Source organism: Arachis ipaensis, chromosome B01 (assembly GCF_000816755.2).
Source record: "Arachis ipaensis cultivar K30076 chromosome B01, Araip1.1, whole genome shotgun sequence".
NCBI lineage: Eukaryota > Viridiplantae > Streptophyta > Magnoliopsida > Fabales > Fabaceae > Arachis > Arachis ipaensis.
This window is the reverse complement of record NC_029785.2, coordinates 51,452,241-51,475,413: the sequence shown is the minus strand read 5'-3', so window position 1 is coordinate 51,475,413 and position 23,173 is coordinate 51,452,241. Positions and strand designations below refer to the sequence as shown.

At 33.5% G+C, this 23,173-nt stretch overlaps 1 protein-coding gene and 1 long non-coding RNA gene across 31 annotated transcripts in view; one reads left to right on the top strand and one right to left on the bottom strand.

Annotated features, from left to right (window-relative positions):
* The window catches only part of LOC110271138, a 12,529-nt gene extending 5,702 nt beyond the window's left edge, over window positions 1-6,827 (top strand). The window contains exon 3 of the long non-coding RNA XR_002361391.1: window positions 6,816-6,827. This is a non-coding gene — a long non-coding RNA (uncharacterized LOC110271138). The remainder of the gene's footprint in view (window positions 1-6,815) is intronic.
* The window catches only part of LOC107630221, a 23,784-nt gene extending 611 nt beyond the window's left edge, over window positions 1-23,173 (bottom strand). Inside the window, exons 1-10 of one of the 30 annotated variants that reach the window (XR_001618186.2) lie at window positions 22,989-23,126; window positions 22,818-22,914; window positions 22,672-22,735; window positions 21,726-21,766; window positions 21,579-21,631; window positions 21,188-21,253; window positions 20,898-21,007; window positions 18,850-19,621; window positions 18,503-18,634; window positions 16,519-16,769 (exon numbers count right to left, since the gene is read on the bottom strand). Coding sequence is in view for 1 of the 30 variants with exons in the window: in XM_016333307.2 (XP_016188793.2) it covers window positions 18,610-18,634; window positions 18,850-18,889; window positions 19,152-19,215; window positions 19,567-19,621; window positions 22,672-22,735; window positions 22,818-22,904; window positions 22,989-23,160 (507 nt within the window). In the remaining 29 variants the exon portion in view is untranslated. Of the gene's footprint in view, window positions 1-13,707; window positions 13,719-13,970; window positions 13,978-16,518; window positions 16,770-17,478; window positions 17,842-18,383; window positions 18,635-18,849; window positions 21,008-21,187; window positions 21,254-21,578; window positions 21,632-21,725; window positions 21,809-22,671; window positions 22,736-22,812; window positions 22,936-22,988 lie in introns of those variants that run through there. The other 29 variants (XR_002361333.1, XR_002361347.1, XR_002361353.1 and 26 more) reach the window with 29 other exon arrangements.

Sequence of the window (23,173 nt, the reverse complement as noted above, 5' to 3'; positions counted from 1 at the left end):
AAAATTATTTCAATCATGTTTATGACTTATGAATGAGATAAGTTAACTACACACAATATGTAACCACTAACAACCAATGTACATGTGGTAGAGGTTTAATATATAAGAGTATAAGACATCGCACCTATACATTCAAAAATAAAATTAGTTGTGGTAGTGGGTTAATAAGAGTATAAGACATCTTGCCATAAAATACCAATAACCATCAAAATCCACCAAAACTTGCTGCAGATTTGCTTCGTTAAGATCATCACCTTACAATAACAATGCAATAACAATCCAACCACCTTCAAAATTAATATGATTAAACTTAACTTATCCAAATTTCTTTCTCAATTGATTCCAAGTCAATATCATTTTTAATAAAGAATTTACATAATTTGAAAGTTAGGTAAAAATAAGTCAAAATCTGTTTTAGAAACCAACAAGCTTAGTATCTTTCAACTTGTATAACTTTTACTACAAAACTTCAAATATGCTAAATTGGTTTATAGACTCCTAACTTATCTAGCAACAAGTGTGTCTTGGTTGCAACCCGATTGCTATTCAATTCTAAGAGTTAAAAGCATTGGAAGTTGTTGCATAACTTGCTGAAAACTGATTCTCTCTAGCTCTAATCATTAACTTCCAAAAATCCACAAATTCCAATCCTTAACTCCTAAAATTCTGAAGTTTTAGAGAAATGAACCAAGTTAATCAAAGTTTAAAACAAAATTAGTTTCGTCCCAAAACTCATCTCATAGAAGTCGCAGCAAACCAAACAAGTTGCTGCCCTGTTTGTACTTTTCTGCTGCAGGACAGATTTATTGACCTAACTTTAAAAATTCGCCATAAATCGTGTATTTAACAAAAAGGCCTCAAATTTTCCAGTCCAGCTCTATACATTCCCAAATTTAATCCAGACTTGGTTTCATGCAATTCCGATCATCACAGAATTAGTTATAACTTTTCAAAGTTTCTGGCTTCGTTTAAAAGTAATGCAGAAAATCAAATTTTACAATTTAACTTTGAAAAATCATAACTAATTCTCTAGTTAATTCAAACTTCTCAAACTTGAATCACAACAACAACTTTTATCATAGTTTACTCAATCTTTACTCTCATATTATTTCGATTATTGTTGAATAACTGATTCACTTTCAAAGTTGTCTTTTAGTTTCAAAAATCAACTTTTCAGCAATTGGTTCAACATTTCAAGATTCAGTCTTCCAATTATTCCTTAAACCCAATCTCAATAAATCACCAACTAAGTCCATTACAGTAAACTAGCTCAATAACAACAATTTTAATTTGATCCATCAAAATACAGAAACCATAATAATCTCTCATCAAACAATTCATAATTCAACTTCACAAAATCAACGAATCCAATCAAAGTTCCAATCAAAATCTCAATCATTCCAATCATAATTTTAGCCACAACTCAACATTCATATAATCAATCAATTATTCAAAGCTATTAAACCTATTTGCAGTTATTCAATAAACCTTGTAGGCATTCTTAAATTAAAATCGTTTAAGTTAAACTCCCTACCTCGAATTAGTCAAAACTCCTAACATTAAACGCGGTGAATGGCTTTTTCTTTAAAATCAAAGCAGTGGCAACCTTCATCACAACATTGTAGATGCAGCTGCAGCTACAGTTTCATCGGTTTGAGCAAAAAACAGCAGAACACAACGGCAGCACTAAAACAGATATGTATGTATAGTGATGAAATTAGAACAACTTGGCAGAGATCAACAAAATTGGAATAAAACATGACCAAGATAAGAAGGATGGTGATGCTGGTGCTGGCATTCACGGCCAGAACCCCTAATAGAATGGCAGTAGTTTCAAAGGGGATGAGATAGCAAACCCTAGTGGAAGAGTGGCGTAATTTGAGGAGTAGTAGTGGCGCTGGTGGCTCTGGCAGCAAGTACGCGACACCGGTTCACCTCCAGCGACGGTGAGCTCCACTGACGGCAACTGGGTGCAGCAACGGTGACATGAATGCGGAAGACTTCCCTCTCTTCAATTGATCTCTCTTGCGCGGCTCCTCGACAACGACCCTGGCAGCGATGAGGACGGACAGCGGCGACAAGCTGAATCCCTCACTCTCCTCCTCTTCTCCCTCGTTCCTCTCCTCTCTTCCCCTTCTTTCGTTCTTCCCTCCTGTTTCCCCCTTTCGAGCTCCCCGTTTCCTTTCTTTCCCTTTCTGATTGTAGATTTAGGGATTTAGAGTAATGAATTTAGGAATTTATATGAAATTAGAATTTTATTTGGTAACTCTAGAGTTAGAGTAAAATACATACGAGTAATTTATCAATTTTATAAAATATTTGTGATAGAATAATAATTTAAGATTTAAATATAATACTATAAAGATTACTTTTAACTGGGTCAAACTGAGTTTGATAACTATGGAATTAGGGTTACTGGGATATCTTAGTTAATGAAACAGTGTTGTTTAGTGTACAAAATTAATTTTTATATTATTTCAATTATCTTATTCTGTACCATGGCTAAAACTTAAACTATAATTAAAACAAATTTGGCATTATAAGTGATCACTGATGATGGGTTAATTTTTCATCCTTTATTAAGTTATTAAATCATTTTTTATATTATTAAGTTCTAAATCATTTTTTAATTTAAAATTAATAGTATTTAACTTAATTTTTTTATAAAATTATATTTAAAATTTTAATATTTAAAGTAAATTATATAAAATTATTATTAATTTTTAATTATTAAATTTTTTAAATTTTAAAAAGATAAAATATTTAAAATTATAAAAAAATACATAAAAATCTTAATTAATTAAAACTCAAATGATTAAAACTGTGACCATAGACCCTTTTAGGTCACCCCCCAAAACCGTGACCATAGACCTTTTTAGGTCACCCTTTTGAAAAACCGTGACTATAGAATCTTTTTGGTCACTATAAAAAACCGTGACCATAGACTCCTTTAAGTTACCCCCAAAAACCGTGACCATAGACCCTTTTAGGTCACCCTTCCGAAAAACCGTGACCATAGATCCTTTTTGGTCACTGTAAAAAACCGTGACCATAGACCCTTTTAGGCCACCCTCAAAACCGTGACCATAGACTCCTTTAGGTCACCCCCGAAACCGTGAACATAAACCCTTTTAGGCCACCCCAAAATCGTGACCATAGACTCCTTTAGGTCACCCCCCGAAACCGTGACCATAGACCCTTTTAGGTCACCCTTTTTTGAAAAACCGTGACCATAGCCCCTTTTTGGTCATTGTAAAAAACCATGACCATAGACTCCTTTAGGCCACCCCCAAAACCATGACCATAGACCCCTTTAGGTCACCCCCCAAAACCATGACCATAGACCCCTTTAGATCACCCTTTTTTGAAAAACCGTGACCATAGACCCTTTTTTGTCACTGTAAAAAACCGTGACCATAGACCCCTTTAGGTCACCCCTCAAAACCGTGACCATAGACCCTTTTAGGCCAACCTTTTTTAAAAAACCGTGACCATAGGTACTCTATGGTCACCCTTTCCAAAAAAACTGTGACTATAACTTTTTTTTGGTCACCCTAAAAAACCGTGACCATAGACGGTCTGTGGTCACGATTTTTTACCGTGACCAAAAAAGCCGTGGCCACAGACCCAAAATGTTGTAGTGACGTGTGGTTTGTTCTCACCCCAATATCTTCCACCTTTTCAGTGACACAGGTCCGAAGACTCAGTTTGAAGCTGTGGGCGATTATTGACTTTACTTATGAGTTAAGTTACTTTCATGGAGTTCCCTCGCTTGTTGCTTAAAATTCTTATTTTATACAAAGGGATAGGTATTGTATCTGAGCTTTGTTTTGATTTACTTGTATAAGATTTATTATTATTAGTAATTATGTGATTATTATTACTTGTTGATGTGTGATATATAATTTTTAATGAGTTAAAAACAATTTTATGGCATTTTATTAAAGATCAAAACGCGATATCGAACTAAAGGCTCAATATTAAATAGTAAATAAGGAAAACAGGTTAGTAACACCTTACTTTTGGTACGATCATGACGTATTAGAAGTTGGGTCATTACATTATGGTATCAGAGTTTTTCATCCTAATTAGAGCCTTGGGAATGGACTGACTATGCTTCATTGCATACTTTAAGTGTTTGTCATGTTATAGGTCTTGTCTGGATGATGAGAATTAGAGCTTTATGCACATAACTTCCTATTGATTAACGCTGTTAGCTTACCGATGCATATCTGCTGATGTTAAGTCTGGCCAACTTAATGTTGATGGATTATGTGTACAAAAAAGTTAATGGGTTAACATAGACGAGATATGAGTAATAAATAACAAATATTACAGGGTTTGGAAAATGATAGAGGTTGCTTTTTGAGATTACTCAGTTACTTATCTTATTCCTTCATGGTTTGTCTTGAGAATTCCTGTTCGATATTTCTTTCTTGGAAAGTAAACTACTTATTCTCTGATCCTGTTCATTGTGCATATGCATACTCGTTTGATGTTGACTGCATATGTCTGCTTATATTCCTTGGATATCTGCCTTGTGTTATTTAAACCCATTTTCTTGACTCATGTACTATTTGATGTGCTTTGAACTTCTTGGATACATCAAAGTGATCGTGAAATCTTTGATATTTTTGCTGTTGATTGAGTTGTCATTCTTTATGAGTTTTATCTTCATTTGGATCCGCTGAAATCTTGTTTGGTTTGACATGCCCGTAAACGCTATTTGAATTTCCTTGATTTAAGTTTCTTCCTCAAAATATGGTTTGATTTTCCTTTGTAGCACATCTTAATGCTCCTGAATATTCTTGTGAGGTTGCAAATTCAAGTACTCTTGAAGTTTTGTTTTAAACCTTTCTGAGTAAGTTTTTGGTTTATTCTTGTGCAAAGTTGTCATTGACTTTGCATTCCTTTACTTGAGATATACATCTCTTTGCAGTGATTTGAACCCATTTTAGTGCAACATAACTATTTCTTGAAGGTTTAATAAAATCGCTTTTAACTCGGCCTACATTCTTTTACCGTACACTTTGAAAATTTTGTATGTAGTTTAAACCTGTTTGTTTGTAATGCATCCTCTATCCCTTTTCTTGAGCAAAACTTTATCTCAGGTTTTCTTCCAACCAGATCGCAGTTTTCATGCACACTTTGTTTTGTCGGTACCAAAATACTTTTCAAAGTATTTGAGGAAATATAATTTCGCCCTTAGCCAAATTAATCTTTTCTTTTTCAAATTTTTCATAGCTTATTTCAACTTGAATTTACATTGGAATAAGGCAACGTTCACGCTTTTATTGTTTCAAAGGATGTTTGTTGCTTATCTTTTCTTTTAGACTGCAAAATGGATTTTTTGCAAGTTTTCATTCTTTTATGAACAATGTATTCAAAAATATTTTTAATCGTACTCTTGAGTTCTGTAAGCTTTGTCTTGGGTCTGAGATATTCTTTTCTGTAAACCTCATACTTCTTCGACTCAGCTTGAATTTGTTTCAAATTAATGCAATGCTTTTCTTCACATTGATTCTATCAAATTTTCTTTATTCAAGAGTTATCATTGAAGTTACCAAATGAATCCTTTCCTGCAATCTTCATTCTTGTGCATCCTATTTGTTTGTCATTTCATTCATTCTTTTAAATTCTTATGAGTACTGTCCTTGTCACTTGTCTTTCCTTCTAAAATTGTGTGTCATGAGTAAACTCGTGATTTGTTTATGTCACGTACGACCTTTAGATATAGCAAGTGATCTGTTAGTTCTTAGGACACGGTTTTAGTGGATGCGGAAGGTGAAGCTTGTAAGTGTGCGATGCCACGAAATGTTATAGAGCTTTGTTTTACCCAAAAATATTTTGTTGATATTGGACTGGTGACCGGTAGTAACCTTGCGACGTGTTTGATGAGGTTGAGAAGTTACGGATGAATTGTTCGATAGAGTACAGTTGGGAGTTGTGATGGTGAGCTATATTAAAGCCCTTGATATTGACACCATGTAACCTTTTTGTTTTGAGCCTATCTTGTAAATTCTGCTTTACACCACACCCTTCCCTTATATTTAAGTCTTATGCCTTATCCAGTATTTGATCATTTATATATATGCCAACACTTCTTGCTTTTCTAAAGTATTCGGAAGTAAATTATTAAAGCTATGTAATATCTTGTGTATTACTTTAATTTTCGAGGACGAAAATTTTCTAAGGTGGGTAGAATGTAAGACCCAGAATTTTTAGAAAATCTTATTATGAGCTAAATTTAATTTATTTATTCATTAAAAACTTTAATCTCATAACATATTTTATTAAAGACAATTAAAGCAAATTTTGGTAAAATGAGTTTAAAATAAATTAAAGTTTTTATTTGATTTTACAATTATTGAGTATTTTCTATATTTAAATTATAAATCTTAGTAGTTATAAAATAATAAAAATTTTATATGATTTTATTTAAATAATCGAAATTTTAGAATTTAATATTTAAATTTTATAATCAAAGAAAATTAATTTTTATTACCTTTAATTTTAAATTAGAATACTTGATTAAAAGCTTGTTTAGCAAATTGATAATTAAATAATATTTTCAAAGTAACTTTGAGGGATTAAATTAAATTTCAAAATTAATACAATATAACCTAATATCATTTAGAATTTTGTGAAACCCTAATTTAATAAAAACGTCCCTAATTTCAAATTTGTCCCAAATCAAACTCTAACCCTAAAAACCAAACACACAAACCCTAATCCTTTTAACCCTAGCCGCCACCCTTCAGGAAAGAAAGAAAGAAAGAAAATGGGGACGGAGTGGGGAATGAAGGAACAGAAAGAAAAGGGAGGGGGAAAATGTTGCAAAGAGAAGGAGGAGAAGAGAAGGGGGACGGTGCCGGCGGGCATCACTGCCGCCGCGCAATCATTTAATATTATGTTTAAAAATAATAAAAAAAAAACTAGTGTATGTTCCTGTATCCTGTACGGGATAATACATAAAATTATATAAAAAATTTTATTAAAAAATTAAATAATATATATAGTAATTATTATTATCAATATTTTATAAAGTTATAATTAAAATCAAACTCTCAGAATTTTTAATATTAAAATATTAAAAATAATTAGTATTTGTCTTAATCAATTTGAGTTTGTTAAGTGATCATCTCACTTGGCCACTTAAACAACTATAGGAGTTAGAATCTCGTCTTGTGTATATAGCAATCCATTAGCTAGCGATAAATCCTTAATAAATGGAGTATCGATACGTGGTTAGACTTAGTAGGAATTTCTGAATACACGGGTACCCGACCCGTCCATACCCGGATGGAGAGGGTAATAACTTGACCTGAGTCGGGGCAGATTTTGCTCAAGACAGGACATGGTTGGGTTTAGGGGTTTATCCGCCCCGGATATATACATATAAACACTTTTTAGGAATTAGAATTTGCCTCACATCACAGATTCAGTGATTCATAGCTTCAGTTTATACTCTATAGGCATGCAAGATAAACTCAGTCATCCTCACCCAAAATCTTCTTCTTCTCAACTTCTTCTCAAAAAACCGCATAGCTCCGTCATCGTTGTTGCTGAGCCCATCGCCGCCTACCCCTTCACAACTCCCATCTTCCTTCACAGCCAGGGACGGACCCACGTTTAATATAGAGGGGGCATTTTCCCTCACAAATTTTTTTAAAAAAAATTAATACTTATATACATATATACCACTTATTATATTATATTTGTCTCATCACTTAGTTGCTGTCGCTATGAGCCCGGACGTTGCTGTTGCAGTTTCATCTGAGTCTGTCACCGAATAAAATAAAATTTTTATTCAAGTTAAAAACAGACATGCATGAAATCATTTTTGCATGTAATTTCTGAATTTTTTCATTCAAATTTGATTTATGTGGTTGAGTATTTTAGTATGGGATCATCGTGGTTTTGTTGCGACACTAATGTGATAAAAGTTTCGGTAATTTTATAACTAATATATGAGATAGACCAGATTATTAAAGTAATAAGAGAAATAACATTTAGATTTGCGCGTAAAATTTATAAGAGGTGATTATCTAAGGAAAATATATATTTATAACCCAAGTAGAAGATTGTTGGGAAATTATTATTTGTTAATATATTTATGGACAATACATATATTAATTATAATCGCAAATTAAGTAATTTCACATTAAATGACTTATATAATGGTGAGCTCATTTATTATCATAAATATTGAATTAAATATGTCGTTATTACTTTTGATATGGATAAATGAGATTAAAATCATAGATACTATTTTATTTGAGTTTTAGGGTTTAATGAGTGTCACACTCAAATATAAATAATGACTTCAGGATTTTGGTCTCCAACACATCAAACTCGCCTTCGTAGCTCTTTTCCCACAGTAAAATTGTGATTCAGCCCTATCAGAAATACAGAAGGTTTTGGTTGATGAAGATCAAAGAACCACAAGAGCCAAGCTCTCTGATCTCAATCATACTCTCGAATGAAGAGAAGCTTCCGTGCTCTTAGTTATATTTTTTAATGATTTAACATGGACGATCTTAAGGTTGAGAAATCCTAAAATTTTTAGCTAAAATAGAAATTTTATTCAATCAAATGATAATAAATAATTTTATTGAATTAAATTATATTAATGTGATCATTAGATGATAAAGAATGCTAGAAAAATAAATAAATAATGTTTTAAGAGTATAGAAAAAAGAGCATAGTTCTGATACCATGTTAGGAAAGGGAGATGGAGCAATAGAAAAAAGATTTGTGAGTATTCAAGTTGTGTAGAATGATACGATATAAAAGGGTATTTATAAGTGATAAGAGTATCGAAATAATAAAGACGTAATATCATATAATAACTATTCAGATATGTTGAATAATGCTAATTGATCTAAGTGATCCTAATTATAATCTAACAATTATATTCAATTAATTGATATACATAATATTAAATTGTGTGATACCTAAATATCTAATTAAATCAATTAGTTGATATAATTAATCCACCGTAATGAATTGTATTTAATGAGTTAAAAGAAATAAATCAGGAAACATTCTAAAAAGCATGCCACGTCAACTTTATCATTAAGTGCAAAAATTTGATTTTCATATAATAGAATAGATAGATATCTCATTATTCGTTATTTTAACTTATCTATGATGACAAGTCATCTTAGCCTAGTTTTACTAGCCTTTTTCTTTGCTTTTATCTGGTTTTATGCACTTTCTTGCATTCTAAGAAAGTAATTTGGAGTGAAAATGCATGACTTCTTTGAATCAAACAACCACCATGAAATTGATGCTAAATCATGAGGTTTAAGCTAAATTTAATTAATTTTTAATGATTAATAGACCTTGTGAATTTGTTGATACTTTGATTGGTTGTTTTGATTAATTGTAGGTGAAGAAAAGAAGAAAAGAAGGAAGCGTGGCCTAAGAAGCGTGGCTCAAAGGAGAAAAAGTGTGGCCAAGAAAGAAGGAAGTGTGGTGCAACAAAACCATGAAGCTCTCTCCAAAGCTCACTAAGTGAGCGCTACACTTGCTTCCAGGAGACCAAGGCACAAAGCTCAGCTCACTTTGTGAGCTGAGCACAACACAAGGCCAAGAAATAAGGAAATGAGGAACCAAGCTCAGCTCACAAACCTGGGAGATGCATTTGGGCTGAAATTGAAATTTAAAATTTCAACTTACTTCATTCCTTCACCAAATCAAAAGCCCATCCAAATTCCAATATCCAAGAATAGAAAGTGTATAAATAGGAGTTAGTTTGATATAATTAGGACCTTTTTTTTTTCCTTAGGACCTCTAGACTTCATTTTGAATTTTCCCTTTTTACTTGCATTTTAATTCTGAGCTTTTTGAATTTCTGAGAGAACTTGGAAGGAGAATTGATCTCTCTTCTTCTTGGTTCTTGCTTGAGCACTCTTTTATTTCTTTGCTTTGGATCTTGGGTAGAGAATTGAAGAACTTCTGTTTCAATCTCACCTTGGGATCTTGTTTATTTTCTTTCTGCATAATTGAATTTGAATTTCTGTTTACTGCTTCTTCATCTACTTTGCTTCTGCAATTTACTTTTCTTTACTTCTTCTGCAATTTCTCTTGTTGGATCAAGGAAGGATTTGAGATCTAGACTTGTTATCTAGTCTCTTCCACTCCTGAGATCTTCAACACCTTTTAGAATTGCTGCAACTTAAGCACTGCTTTCCAGTTCTTTAAATTCTCAAGCCATTTTACTTTTCTGTTAAGATCTACTTCACTGCACTTAGGTTTTCTCTTTTATGTTTAATGCAATTTAGTTGTTCTTGTTCAGATTTTGCTATCCCAATTCCCAATTCCTTTTATGATTCAAGCAATTTACATTTCTTGCACTTTAAGCTTCAGCCATTTACATTTCTTGCAATCTAAGTTTCTGCAATTTATATTACTTGCACTTTAAGAATCTGCTTCTTTACTTTCCTGCTCTTTAATTTACTGCATTTTACCCCTCTCCCTTTACTTTTGATGCAATTTAGTTTCTGCAAGTTACAAATCACTCAACCAAATCTTGATTCACTTGACTAAATCAACCACTAAACTAAAATTGCTCAATCCTTCAATCCCTGTGGGATCGACCTCACTCATGTGAGTTATTATTACTTGATGCAACCCGGTACACTTGCCGGTGAGTTTTGTGTTGGATCGTTTTCCACACATCAAGTTTTTGGCGCCGTTGCCGGGGATTGATTAGATTGACAATGATTAAGTGAAGTGGAGATCTAGATCAAGCACTTCTTATTTTTCTGTTTTTTTTAACTAACACACTAACTGTTTGAATTTTTGTCTGAGATAACTGAAACTTCGTTTTAGCAAAAAAAAAAGTGATTTTCTCCTGGATTTTCTGGCTGTTTGTGATTTTCCACGCTGGCTTACTCAAGAGAAGCAATTTCTTCCATTAATCTTTCAAGTCTATCAACTGTTTGACACATTGTGTCAACTAACCCTCTAACCACATTTTGGCATGAGTATATTCAATCTTCATTTGGACTGATTGTGATTGTGCAGATCATGGAGAAGAACCTAATGAATCCCAGTCAGTATGGAAGCAGTGTCCTCACCCCAGATGACAATGCAACCCATGAATTGGAGCATCCACTCATCACCATAAACGATGTTGCTCAATGGCTTGAAGAATTCCCACAAGGAAGCATTATCAGATGGGAAGATCTAGTGAGTGAATTCCTGGCCAAGTTGAAACCACCCAAGGAAATTGGTAAGGTAGAAGCAGAAAGGCAACCATCCACAGCAAGAGGAGAAAATCAAAGGCAGCAGGATTCTCAACTTCCATGATCAAAGAATGGAGGATGTCAAGCTAATGACAATAAAGAAGCGCTTGTTGGGAGGCAACCCAACCTGAGGTAGTTTTCTTTTCATAACTATTTTAATAAAAAGGTTAATTAGCTTTATCTATATTGCAAGAAGCTAAGTTTGGTGTTGCACACCAAAGCAATATAAGGGAGAATGAAGGATTCTAAGTTTGATGTTCCACCAAAATCTCATCATAAAACACATTCTCACCTTCTGCATAATGCTAGCTTCAAGCATTTGGATAAACTAGTTAACTATTCTGCTGTTTTCTAGTTATTAGTTTTATTGCTTTTGAAAAAGAAAAAGAGTTTCACATATGGTTAATTTGATGCATGAGAACCGTTGGCAAGGTACTAAGTTTGGTGTTCCCACACCAAAGTAAGTTCAAAAGCCCACAAATAATTCATGCACGCTGACCATTCTTCAAGTGCTTGGGAACAAGCAACTTTCAATATCATTGCAGAGTGTCATACAAGCTTTTGGAAGGATTAAGCATCATCACCCAAAGAAATGAAAGAGGAATGCTAAAACCAGCAATGACGATGATGAGGAGGAGGAAAGCAAGTAAACTCCAAAAGGTTGTATTGTTAAGTGATTATTTTGCATCAGACACTGCTATGTTTGAAAGTGATATAACACCCCTGTCTGTCTCCATAGTATAGTTTTTCTATAATTCAATAAGTAAGATGCTTGATTATTCACAACACTACACTCTTCAAACTTGCATACACTCAAGATTTCAAAAAGGGGCACCATATGATAGTTCTTTGAAAAGAAGGATTGAGGAATTAAACAATTTTGAGGCAAGCAAAAGATTAGGAGAAGTGGTGGTTCTGGTTGTGTGATTATGCATTGAGGTTGCATGCTTATGAAAACTTGCATGGGAGCTCATTGGCAGGACATAGAGTTCGAAGAAGTGTTGTGGAGATTCTCAAACATTTATTGATCCAAGAAGCAGCAAACAAAAGAAAGAAAACACACAAAAAAAAAAAGAATGAAAGAACATGGCCCAAGGCTCTGAGCATCAATTACTAGGCCGAAAAGAAAGAAGAAACAAAAACTCAAAGAGTTGTTATCCTAGTAAATGCTTGTGGTCGAATTGTGTCAAAGAGAGAGGCTTGAGCAAGTAAATCTTTAGGGGTGCTTTAACACCTAATACCTTAAAACCAACTGGTTTAAGAGTATTGATTGAAAGCTTATCTAAAGAGCCGCTTTGAGACATGACACTTAGAGTCAAGGCCAAAGCACAGAAACTATAAGCTGCTTCAAGGTGATTACCTATAGAGAGATCTCCATGATATCATTTGGATGAAAGTCCTAAGACCTAAGACTTCCAAGATGTAGGGACTAGTAAGCACTGAAGCCCTTGCATGAGCATATAATTTAGAGTTCACCCCTCTGTCACTTAATCACTTCACTCACAGGACACTACATGTCATTCCTCAAATCCATTTTTATCGAAAGAACCTTAGAGCATAATTCTTTTCTTGCTTGGGGACAAGCAAGTTTTAGGTTTGGTGTTGTGATGACAAGTCATCTTAGCCTAGTTTTACTAGCCTTTTTCTTTGCTTTTATCTGGTTTTATGCACTTTCTTGCATTCTAAGAAAGTAATTTGGAATGAAAATGACCAAGGACCCTTCCTTGGATGCACCAAAGCTCAGCTCACAAAGTGAGCTGAGCGCTATCCATGGGCACATGCAACACATCTTGACACGGCCAGGAAAAGAGTGGAGCGCGCATGACACGGTCCTGGGCAGCACAAGGCGCGCACAATTTGGCACCAAGACACTAGCGCTCAGCTCACTTTGTGAGCTGAGCATTCCCCTGGGAGATGCATTTGGGCTGAAATTGAAATTTAAAATTCCAACTTACTTCATTCCTTCACCAAATCAAAAGCCCATCCAAATTCCAATATCCAAGAATAGAAAGTGTATAAATAGGAGTTAGTTTGATGTAATTAGGACCTTTTTTTTTCCTTATGACCTCTAGACTTCATTTTGAATTTTCCCTTTTTACTTGCATTTTAATTCTGAGCTTTTTGAATTTCTGAGAGAACTTGGAAGGAGAATTGATCTCTCTTCTTCTTGGATCTTGCTTGAGCACTCTTTTATTTCTTTGCTTTGGATCTTGGGTAGAGAATTGAAGAACTTCTGTTTCAATCTCACCTTGGGATCTTGTTTATTTTCTTTCTGCATAATTGAATTTGAATTTCTGTTTACTGCTTCTTCATCTACTTTGCTTCTGCAATTTACTTTTCTTTACTTCTTCTGCAATTTCTCTTGTTGGATCAAGGAAGGATTTGAGATCTAGACTTATTATCTAGTCTCTTCCACTCCTGAGATCTTCATCACCTTTTAGAATTGCTGCAACTTAAGCACTGCTTTCCAGTTCTTTAAATTCTCAAGCCATTTTACTTTTCTGTTAAGATCTACTTCACTACACTTAGATTTTCTCTTTTATGTTTAATGCAATTTAGTTGTTCTTGTTCAGATTTTGCTATCCCAATTCCCAATTCCTTTTATGATTCAAGCAATTTACATTTCTTGCACTTTAAGCTTCAGCCATTTACATTTCTTGCAATCTAAGTTTCTGCAATTTATATTACTTGCACTTTAAGAATCTGCTTCTTTACTTTCCTGCTCTTTAATTTACTGCATTTTACCCCTCTCCCTTTACTTTTGATGCAATTTAGTTTCTGCAAGTTACAAATCACTCAACCAAATCTTGATTCGCTTGACTAAATCAACCACTAAACTAAAATTGCTCAATCCTTCAATCTCTGTGGGATCGACCTCACTCATGTGAGTTATTATTACTTGATGCGACCCGGTACACTTGCCGGTGAGTTTTGTGTTGGATCGTTTTTCACACATCAATCTATTAACTCAGTGTTTTTAGCTTTCTGTTTTCTTTTCTTCTATTTCATATGAATTTACCAGTGTCAAACATGTATCACATAGAGTATTTTTTTTAACTCCATCCTAATCCATATATTATCTTTGCTAAACAAAATATAAAAAGAAAAAAGACAGTAAATAAATTAAACTTATTATTATTTAAAAAAAAAGGATACATTAGTATTTTTGTATTTTAAATTAATTAAGATCTAAATGAAAGATAACGTTAATTTAAAAAAGTTAAATAATTAAAATTAACTCAAACATTGATATTTAAATTATAAAAAAATTAATTTTCATATTCTAAAAAATATCACACTAATGGTAATTGTAAATATGACGCTACTTAAATTTAAATAAAATAACATAGATAAAACAAATAAAAAAATAAAAAAATAACTTAATCTTGTATAAAATTCACCTATAAAATTTTGTATCAAAAAATGAATTTAATTTTAGTATTTAATATATTTTATATAATCATTCAATTTAATTAGATTTATCTATTTAGATTATTATTGAAAAATAAATTTAAGATACCGACATACAATTACTTTAAATTAAGCAACAATTATCAATACTATATAAGGGACACACTATTCCACTAAGAGTGATTGCTATAAAAAATAATTTTCCTATTTTTTATACTAATATTGGAAAGTTATTTAAATTTTTATAATCAAAGAAAATTAATTTTTATTACCTTTAATTTTAAATTAGAATACTTGATTGAAAGCTTGTTTAGCAAAATGATAATTAAATAATATTTTCAAAGTAACATTGACGGATTAAATTAAATTTCAAAATTAATACAATATAACCTAATATCATTTAGAATTTTGCGAAATCCTAATTTAACCAAAATGTCCCTAATTTCAAATTTGTCCCAAATCAAACTCTAACCCTAAAAACCAAACACACAAACCCTAATCCCTTTAACCCTATCCTCTACCCTTCAGAAAAGAAAGAAAGAAAGAAAATGGGGACGGAGTGGGGAATGAAGGAATAGAAAGAAAGGGAGGGGGAAAATGTTGCAAAGAGAAGGAGGAGAAGAGAAAGGGGACGGTGCCGGCGGGCATCACTGCCGCCGCACCGTCGTGTCACCGTTAAAGGGGAGGAAGCCACGAACCATAGAACGCCACTGCCGCCACTAAGGTCCACCGCCGGTAAGAGTTTTTGAGTTTGTTACTGTTTGTTTCATCCGGGAAGATTATTGATGCTGCGTGGCTGTACAGTTGTCGTCACAGAGCTTTTGGCCATTATCAGAGCTGCTGCCAGGTCAGTTTGGGATTGCAGCTGCTTCGTTCTGCTGTTACTGTAAGTATATTTTATTTTGAACCCTTGGCATTAGTATTCCGTTAAAAATTATTGACAATTTTGCGATGTAAATATCCAGGGTTGAGTTTCGGAAATTGTATAATTAAATAAAAGCCAATGCGGTGTCATCTTGCTTCGTTTCTCGTGGTGAGACTATTTTCTTCCATTCCTATTTACCACAATACTTTATTAACAATTATGTTGTAATTTCATTTAATATCCATTTTGTGTTAATTCCAATTTTACGTCAAATAAATTGTCGTTGCTGTGAACCTTGATTATCACTGTTGATATTGCCTGAAAATCAATGAGGTTGCTGTCGCGAGTTAAGAATAGAAAGAGGACTCTTGATGCGTTAACCTATAACACTACAAAAAAATCGGGTAAAAACGGCGGTTTTTTTGGGTAATTACGGCGGTTTGAACCGCCATTATTACCAAGTACGGCGGTTTCGAAAAACGCCGTAATTCAGAGCGCCATTTTGGTTATTACGGCGGTTTTCTAAAAACCGCCACAATTTCCTGGGGTTAAAACGGCGGTTTTCTGCTGGGTTAAAACGGCGGTTTAAACTGCCGTTATTTCCAGGTTAAAATGGCGGTTTTTTATTTGGTTAAAACGGCGGTTCAAACCGCCGTTATTTCCAGGTTAAAACGGCGGTTTAAGGGTGAGTTAAAATGGCAGTTTAAACCGCCGTTATTACCCTCACAGAATGTCATTTTGGCTTGTTAAAATGGCATTTTTGAACCGCCGTTTTTACCCTAATAATGGCATTTCAGTCGGTTAAAACGGCACTTTTGAACCGCCATTTTATCCCTTACAGAGTGGCTTTTGATTGGTTAAAATGTCATTTTTGAACCGTCATTTTAATCCTAACAGTGACATTTTTTTATCGTTTAAAAATACAATTTTTACCCTGGTTTTTATCGTGTTAAACAAATAATATTTATTATTAGAAATCATAATCCATAAACAAAATATTATATAACTCATAAACAAAGTATTAAACATAATATATGATTTTTTAGTATTGGAAATCAAAAGTAATAACTCTTATACAAAGTATCAAACATAACATAATTTTTCAACTATAAATGTCATAACATGTAACTCTTAATACATAAAATCTCCATCATATTTCATGCTGCGCTGTTGCTTGCTCCAGATGACCTACTTCCTAAGTCTTTTGGTGATAAAATCTCACTCTCTTGATTCAATTCCTACAACAAAAATATAATTTGAAAACATAATAAAAAAGAATAAAGTAAGACAATTTGCATAATATCCAGAATGCTAATGATATTATCCAAAATGTAAGAAAATACCATTGGCAGAAAACCAAAGCATGTGTATTAAGAAAACTGAATAAGCTAGGAACATGAACCATTGGCATAAACTAAGCCACGGAAGCAGCGTGCCTAAAATACCAGAAGCCTATCTTTCCAGGCAGATCAAACAGCATAGTATCAAACCAGTCTTCTGCTTGGAAGTAATGATATAATGATATAAAGAAAAAGTAAGGTGTAACGACCCGATTTCTGGTACGTCATGATCATACTAGAAACTGAGCGCTACCAACTTGTCTTCCTAATTATTATCTATTAATTATTATATGAGCCTGACTCGTTATTAAAAATGTAGTTATTTTGCAAGGTACTTTTTTTTTAAAACAGTTGGATTAATAAACAGAATCATTCATAATCAATTCACAAATAATAACAGATAAAATGGTTATAAACAATCTCACATAAATATATCACAAGCAGTTAATAACATTCGGTTATCCAGCCTTTATTAGAGTAAATATATTTGGTTAGGACACCCCTAGATATAGCTAGATAATAACTATATACATATGTATACATACAACATCCCAGGTCCTGACCTGTTTAAGAAGTCCCTAAACTGGCACCCAGGCTAGCCTAAACTCTATACTCACCTATTCCTTCTATACCACTAAAGCGAGGGAAAATACATTCTAAGTCTTCAAAACTCAAGTCATGTGGAACGTCATCAAAAGGTGGAACATCTTCTACAACTCCTCTGCACGATCATACATCGTCTTAGAATATACCTCTGGTACTTTATTGAGTGGCCGCATAACAGCAACGTCGTACGGGGGACTTAGGTTAAAGTTTGTAGATAAGCAGGCTGCAGATGTTGGCTGGTCTCACAGTATTTACATATAATTAGAGAACGATATTCACCCTAGACTCATAAGACTATCTAGAGCAGAATCCTCTTCTTGCGAACGGTCATCAGCGAACTATGGTAAGGTACTCTTACTTCCATCTGAAGGGAGAAGGGAGAGAGAAGGGGTAAGAACTGGGGAGTTCTTAGTAGGGTCGGGGTTATTAGTTAAGTTCATTAATTCCGTGTTGTTTAGCAGATAAATAGCAGAATATCGAGAAGCAGTAGACAGAAGAAACAGATAAATAGAGAAAATAGAAAGCAAAACACAAACAAAAGAATACAAGAAAACAAAACACAGACACAGAGAATAGAATGAAAACAAAGAAAGCATACATTCAAACAACAATCATAACAGAGGAAATGCGCAACCAAGTATGATGCATGTCTGTCCTATGCAGGCCATGAGCTCACGTGTCAGTTTACACCCTGCAGCCCAACATTACCTAGGAACTAGTCCTAGATATGGCTTATTTTCTGTAGATGAACTTCGGCCTACAGAAATAGCACTCCTGTAAGTGAACTTCGGCTTACAGGAATAGTCTAAACACAACACAACAGCTTTTCGTGACCACGTTATCGAGCTTGCCTCGGAAAAGGTTCTAGCTTAAGGATGACATAATGATAATGAGGATTGAGATGCTTGATGATATAACAGAGGTGCTCCCTTTACTGATCTTTCAGAGAAATCCGTGTATTCAGAAATGATCTCGCGTACTCGAAAATTAGGGTTGTTACATAAGGCAAAAGCATGTAAACATACCATATGAAGATACTACCAATTTGCAGCTGCTGCCGACTTGACTCGGGAGAAATTTGCAGCTGCCGATGTGTCTTGGGACATTTTTCTGAATTACTCATGACATTACTCTAGGACATTTTTCTGAATGTTTCACTGCATAGAATTAAAGGAAGCCTGTAAGTATGCTGTATTCATATTCCATAAATTGGAAATATCAGTACAGAGCTACAAAGTAATAATCTACATAAACTAATTCTCTCATGTGCCAATTGCTTAATGAAGACGTATAAATAATTGTAAAAGTAAAAGATAAATATAAAAAAAACCAAACCAAAGCACAGAGGAATTTCAAGTTGAATCTGTCTTACCGTGATACCCAACACATAGGACTCCATCTTTCAGGACAAACTGCAAAAGCAACAAAAGCCCGCAAAAATAAAATTGAAACAAAATGGATAACTCAGTACTAGTTGATTTTATGCTAATGGATAAAACCAAAAGAACTTATAGTCATATATAGAATAGTAGATATTTTTTTCTGTTATGAACCGTCCATTATGTGTAATCATGCTATATATGACCAAAAGCATATGCTTAGGTAATATAATAATAAACCACATAACTGAAATGAACACTAATAAAATAATAGTACAGCAGCAAGAAGCATCACCTGATTCCAGGTAGTTTGAATGGATAATCTGGAAGAAATTTGATCTTTCCATGGTAATATCCACTTAAAAATAGGACAACGGAAAAAAAACTGTAAATACCACAGCATTGATACATGAATTCCCAATATGGCAATTTGGCAACAACTAAGTCTTGTATCCCTAGTGGGATCGGGTGATATTATCATGTTTATATTCAAATGCTAATGAGTTCATAGATTGGAATATTTCAAATGACAAAAGACAAAAAGTACTAAAATATTTGAGATACTAATGTTCAACTATTGCTATATTAACAAACCTGCAAAAGGCTTTCCTTCAATTCCCTCCAACACATAATCTGAGTTTTCAAAATCAATGCCCAGACAAAAAGGAAAAAAAAGATTGCAAAGAGTTAACATTATAAAATAAGCTTACGCCACTCAAGAATATCATTTGGTGAGGGACAAGCCACAACATGGGAAACAGGCTCCTGCAAATTCAAAATCAAATTAAGCACCATCCAATTGACATTCTTTTAAAATCTGTCATCTGTTTATCATTTCTTTTCAAACAAAAAATTCCACGTGAATTGAGTGAAATTTTAACCAACTTTAATTTGTTTATAACACCTCAAAATAGCTGAGAATCACAGCTTCAAAACAACTCAATTTTTAAAAAGTTAAATGAGTGAAATTTAACCAACTTTAATTTGTTTATAACAGTAACAATGCATTCTAATACTTGTTATTAATTTGATCACATTCTCAGCATCCAAAAAAATTATAATAAATTAGCTAAAAAGGTTAGTAATGACAAAAACTTTGGAAGCAGCAAATGATCTACAACTGATGGATACTAATAAACATATAACTGATTTCTATAACTGAAAGTTCAATAATGAATCTAGAGTCATGACAAAGCCAAACTTTCTAATCAATGCACAGTCACGGTATTATTAGCTAGCTAGAACATGTTCACATGTGATATATATATATATCATCAACTAAAGTGGCCAGACCCAAATATATAACATAATTCAAAAGAATATTAATGGCAAATGATTACCATTTTTCCATGCTATATAAATTTCTTTAATAAGAAGATATATTTCCCTTTTAAAACTAATCTCAAAACTCAAAAGAAATATATCGTGGCTGTATATGTGTATATTTATTTTGGTACATAGTGAACAAAACTAAACTTGAAAGTCTTAAATAATAGATTAAAAGTAATATTAACTTTTTTTCTATACCAACAATGTAGACAAGTTAAATGGCAAATCCACCTAAGTTTCATAATCAAAATAAAAATGTAATAATTATGGACAAGGATTATCTCAAATACTTTCCATTTTAAATCAATAATTTTCTGATTGTTATTGCATTGGCACCCTTGGGGAGTTGCACCTTTGAGGTTATATATAGACTTCTAGTTATCTTTTTTATCTTATTACAAATATAGATAAATATAAGGTATATTTTAAGGTGTCTAGCTATTACTGCCATGCCTAACACAAATACAAAAAATAGATCCCACCTTAAAAAGTAAACCCAACAGTATTGATTAGCCACTTTTAGACAATTTCGACACACATTTTAAAGACATGAGAGAATTTTTCTAGTTATAATTACTAGCTAAGGCATTTTCTTTTGGGTCTAGTATGCCTAAGGTTATAATGCCTACCACCAGTATGGCTTTGATCCTTTAACAGAAAATAAAAAGGAATTGTTGTTTGAATTTACTATGATAAAAAATGAGATATATACTTCCTTCAAAGAGGGGAGACACTGAAGATGGAATGCAGCTGCAAAGGTGAACTTGCTCTTGCTCACAAAGACTGTGCCATTAAATGGTTCACTATCAAGGGCAACAAGACCTGTGATGTTTGTAAGGAGTTGGTTAGGAACCTTTCTGTCACCCTCTTACGCATCCGAAATGTTCAAACTCAGAATAATCCTGGAGCAAGCTCTCAGCACCATGATTATTACAGGCATGTCTAGTTTCTTTTGTTTGATGCCATGATAAAAAAAATTCAGATGTGAAAAAGATAGCATACAAGCTCGTAAGAGTAGGGGGCAAAGTGAATGGAATGGGCCCTCCAATGTGGTTGTTGCTAAGATCACTGCACAAGAAATAGAAAGTTTAATTTCTAGTTCAAACAATTACACAATTGGTGCTTAAGAAGTACTAAACTCTCTCGATTAATCAAACAGAACAATGTTTAACATGCCACTCATCAGTAGATTGATACAATAGATATAGAAAAGATAAAGAACAAATCTGCATCAAATTGATTCAAACAAAACTAGGGGAACAGAAAACTTAGTCTCCACCAATGGGTAATTTCTTGGGGGTTGTCAATCTCCAAACAAAAATCCAACAAGAGATGCAAGATCAGACCCTATAGAATAAGTGTCTTACTCAAATTCACATAGTTTATTAAGCACCTGATAGAAGTGTTCGCGCTTTGATACCACATCACATGAAGTAAGTTTTTCTGCTGAAGAAAAGAAGACAAACTGAGCATCATTAAAATGAAAAAATCAGGGAGAGGAACAAACATAAAATAGGAAGAGTAAGTAACAAAAACAAACCTAGATTGGAGAATTCCCAACTGAGAATGTCAAGGCCCAACCTAGGAAGAGTAAATAGGATATATTAGAGAAACAGATGAGACCTGTGTGCAAATGTCAAGATTAGTTTCAAACTGAACTCCAAGCTCAGAAGAAAAGGAACTCATTGGCAATAGAGTCCTAAAATACCCAAATCAAGAAGATAGTGATTAGTGAACCAACACCTTTGCAATCTTTAGCCCTCATATTTTGGGTGTTGCATCAATTAATCAATTAAGAACACAAATAGCATAGTCCACCTCATTTTAGCAAAGGGACTTAAAAAGTTAACACATTTTCTCTACTTTTCATTCATGGTTCCAAATGAAGCAAGTGATGAGACTGCTCAATCACCAAGATATATGAATATATGCTATCAGATACTTATTAAGAACAGAAAATAAAAAAAAAAACTTAGCAAAAGAAGAAACTTAGAAGGAAAATGAAAAAAAATTCTGAGATATTTTTATCAAGTCGCAGTTTTGTTATGGCCAATGGATAATGAAGGACAAAGATAAAGTAAACACATCTTATTAGTTTGTTTCTCCGTGTGGACCACGTTTTTCTTCCTATTTCATAAATTACTTAACCCTATTTGAATTAGCTTCTGAATTTCCACCCAAAAAAAAAATTAAAATAGAAATTGTGTTCACAAAAATTTAGAGCCTAGCTCATAATATATGAAGTGAATTGAATTCCTTGTTTTGGAACAAAACGATGGAGATAGATTTAATTTGCAATGAGAATGTAACAATTCTCATGTACAAGCTCAAAGAACTGAATTTAAATTCTCGCGTGAATTCAATTCCAGGATATTAAATATGATACCCATGCAAACCACAGAATTGGAATTAGAATTCTAACTCTAACTCTTGAAGGAATTAAATAGCATAATATATATAAACCCTAATCTTTGCATATTGTGCACCTGTTGCTACCGCCGCTCATCCATCTGCGAGACCCTTTCTTCTCCATTGTGAGTAGTTTTTTCCCTTGAAAATCACAATCAGCATAATCACAATAAGTGAAAGGCATGAAGAAGGTAGAACAGAAACAGAGAAATAAGTACCAAACCATTTCGCGATGAATCTCTGACCAAAGATGCCGTCGAACATTTTGGTAGATCTGATTTACTGGCGCGACTCAGTGAGCAAGCATTCTCTATTTTTTCCTACTAGATCGTAAACTAGATCTAAAAGCATGAAGTGAGAGGAAAAATCAAAAGAAGAAGATAAAATAGATTACCTATTGGAAGTGACAGAGAAGGCGCAACCAGATCGCAGAGCTTGTTGAAGGCAGCAACAATGACATTGTTTGCAGCGGCGACGCCGGCGGGAGATGAGCTGCAATCGGTGGCAGTAAAGAGATGTATGAGAGAGGTGGAAGATGAACGGCGACAAGAAATTAGGTTTGTCATTCACATCACTCTT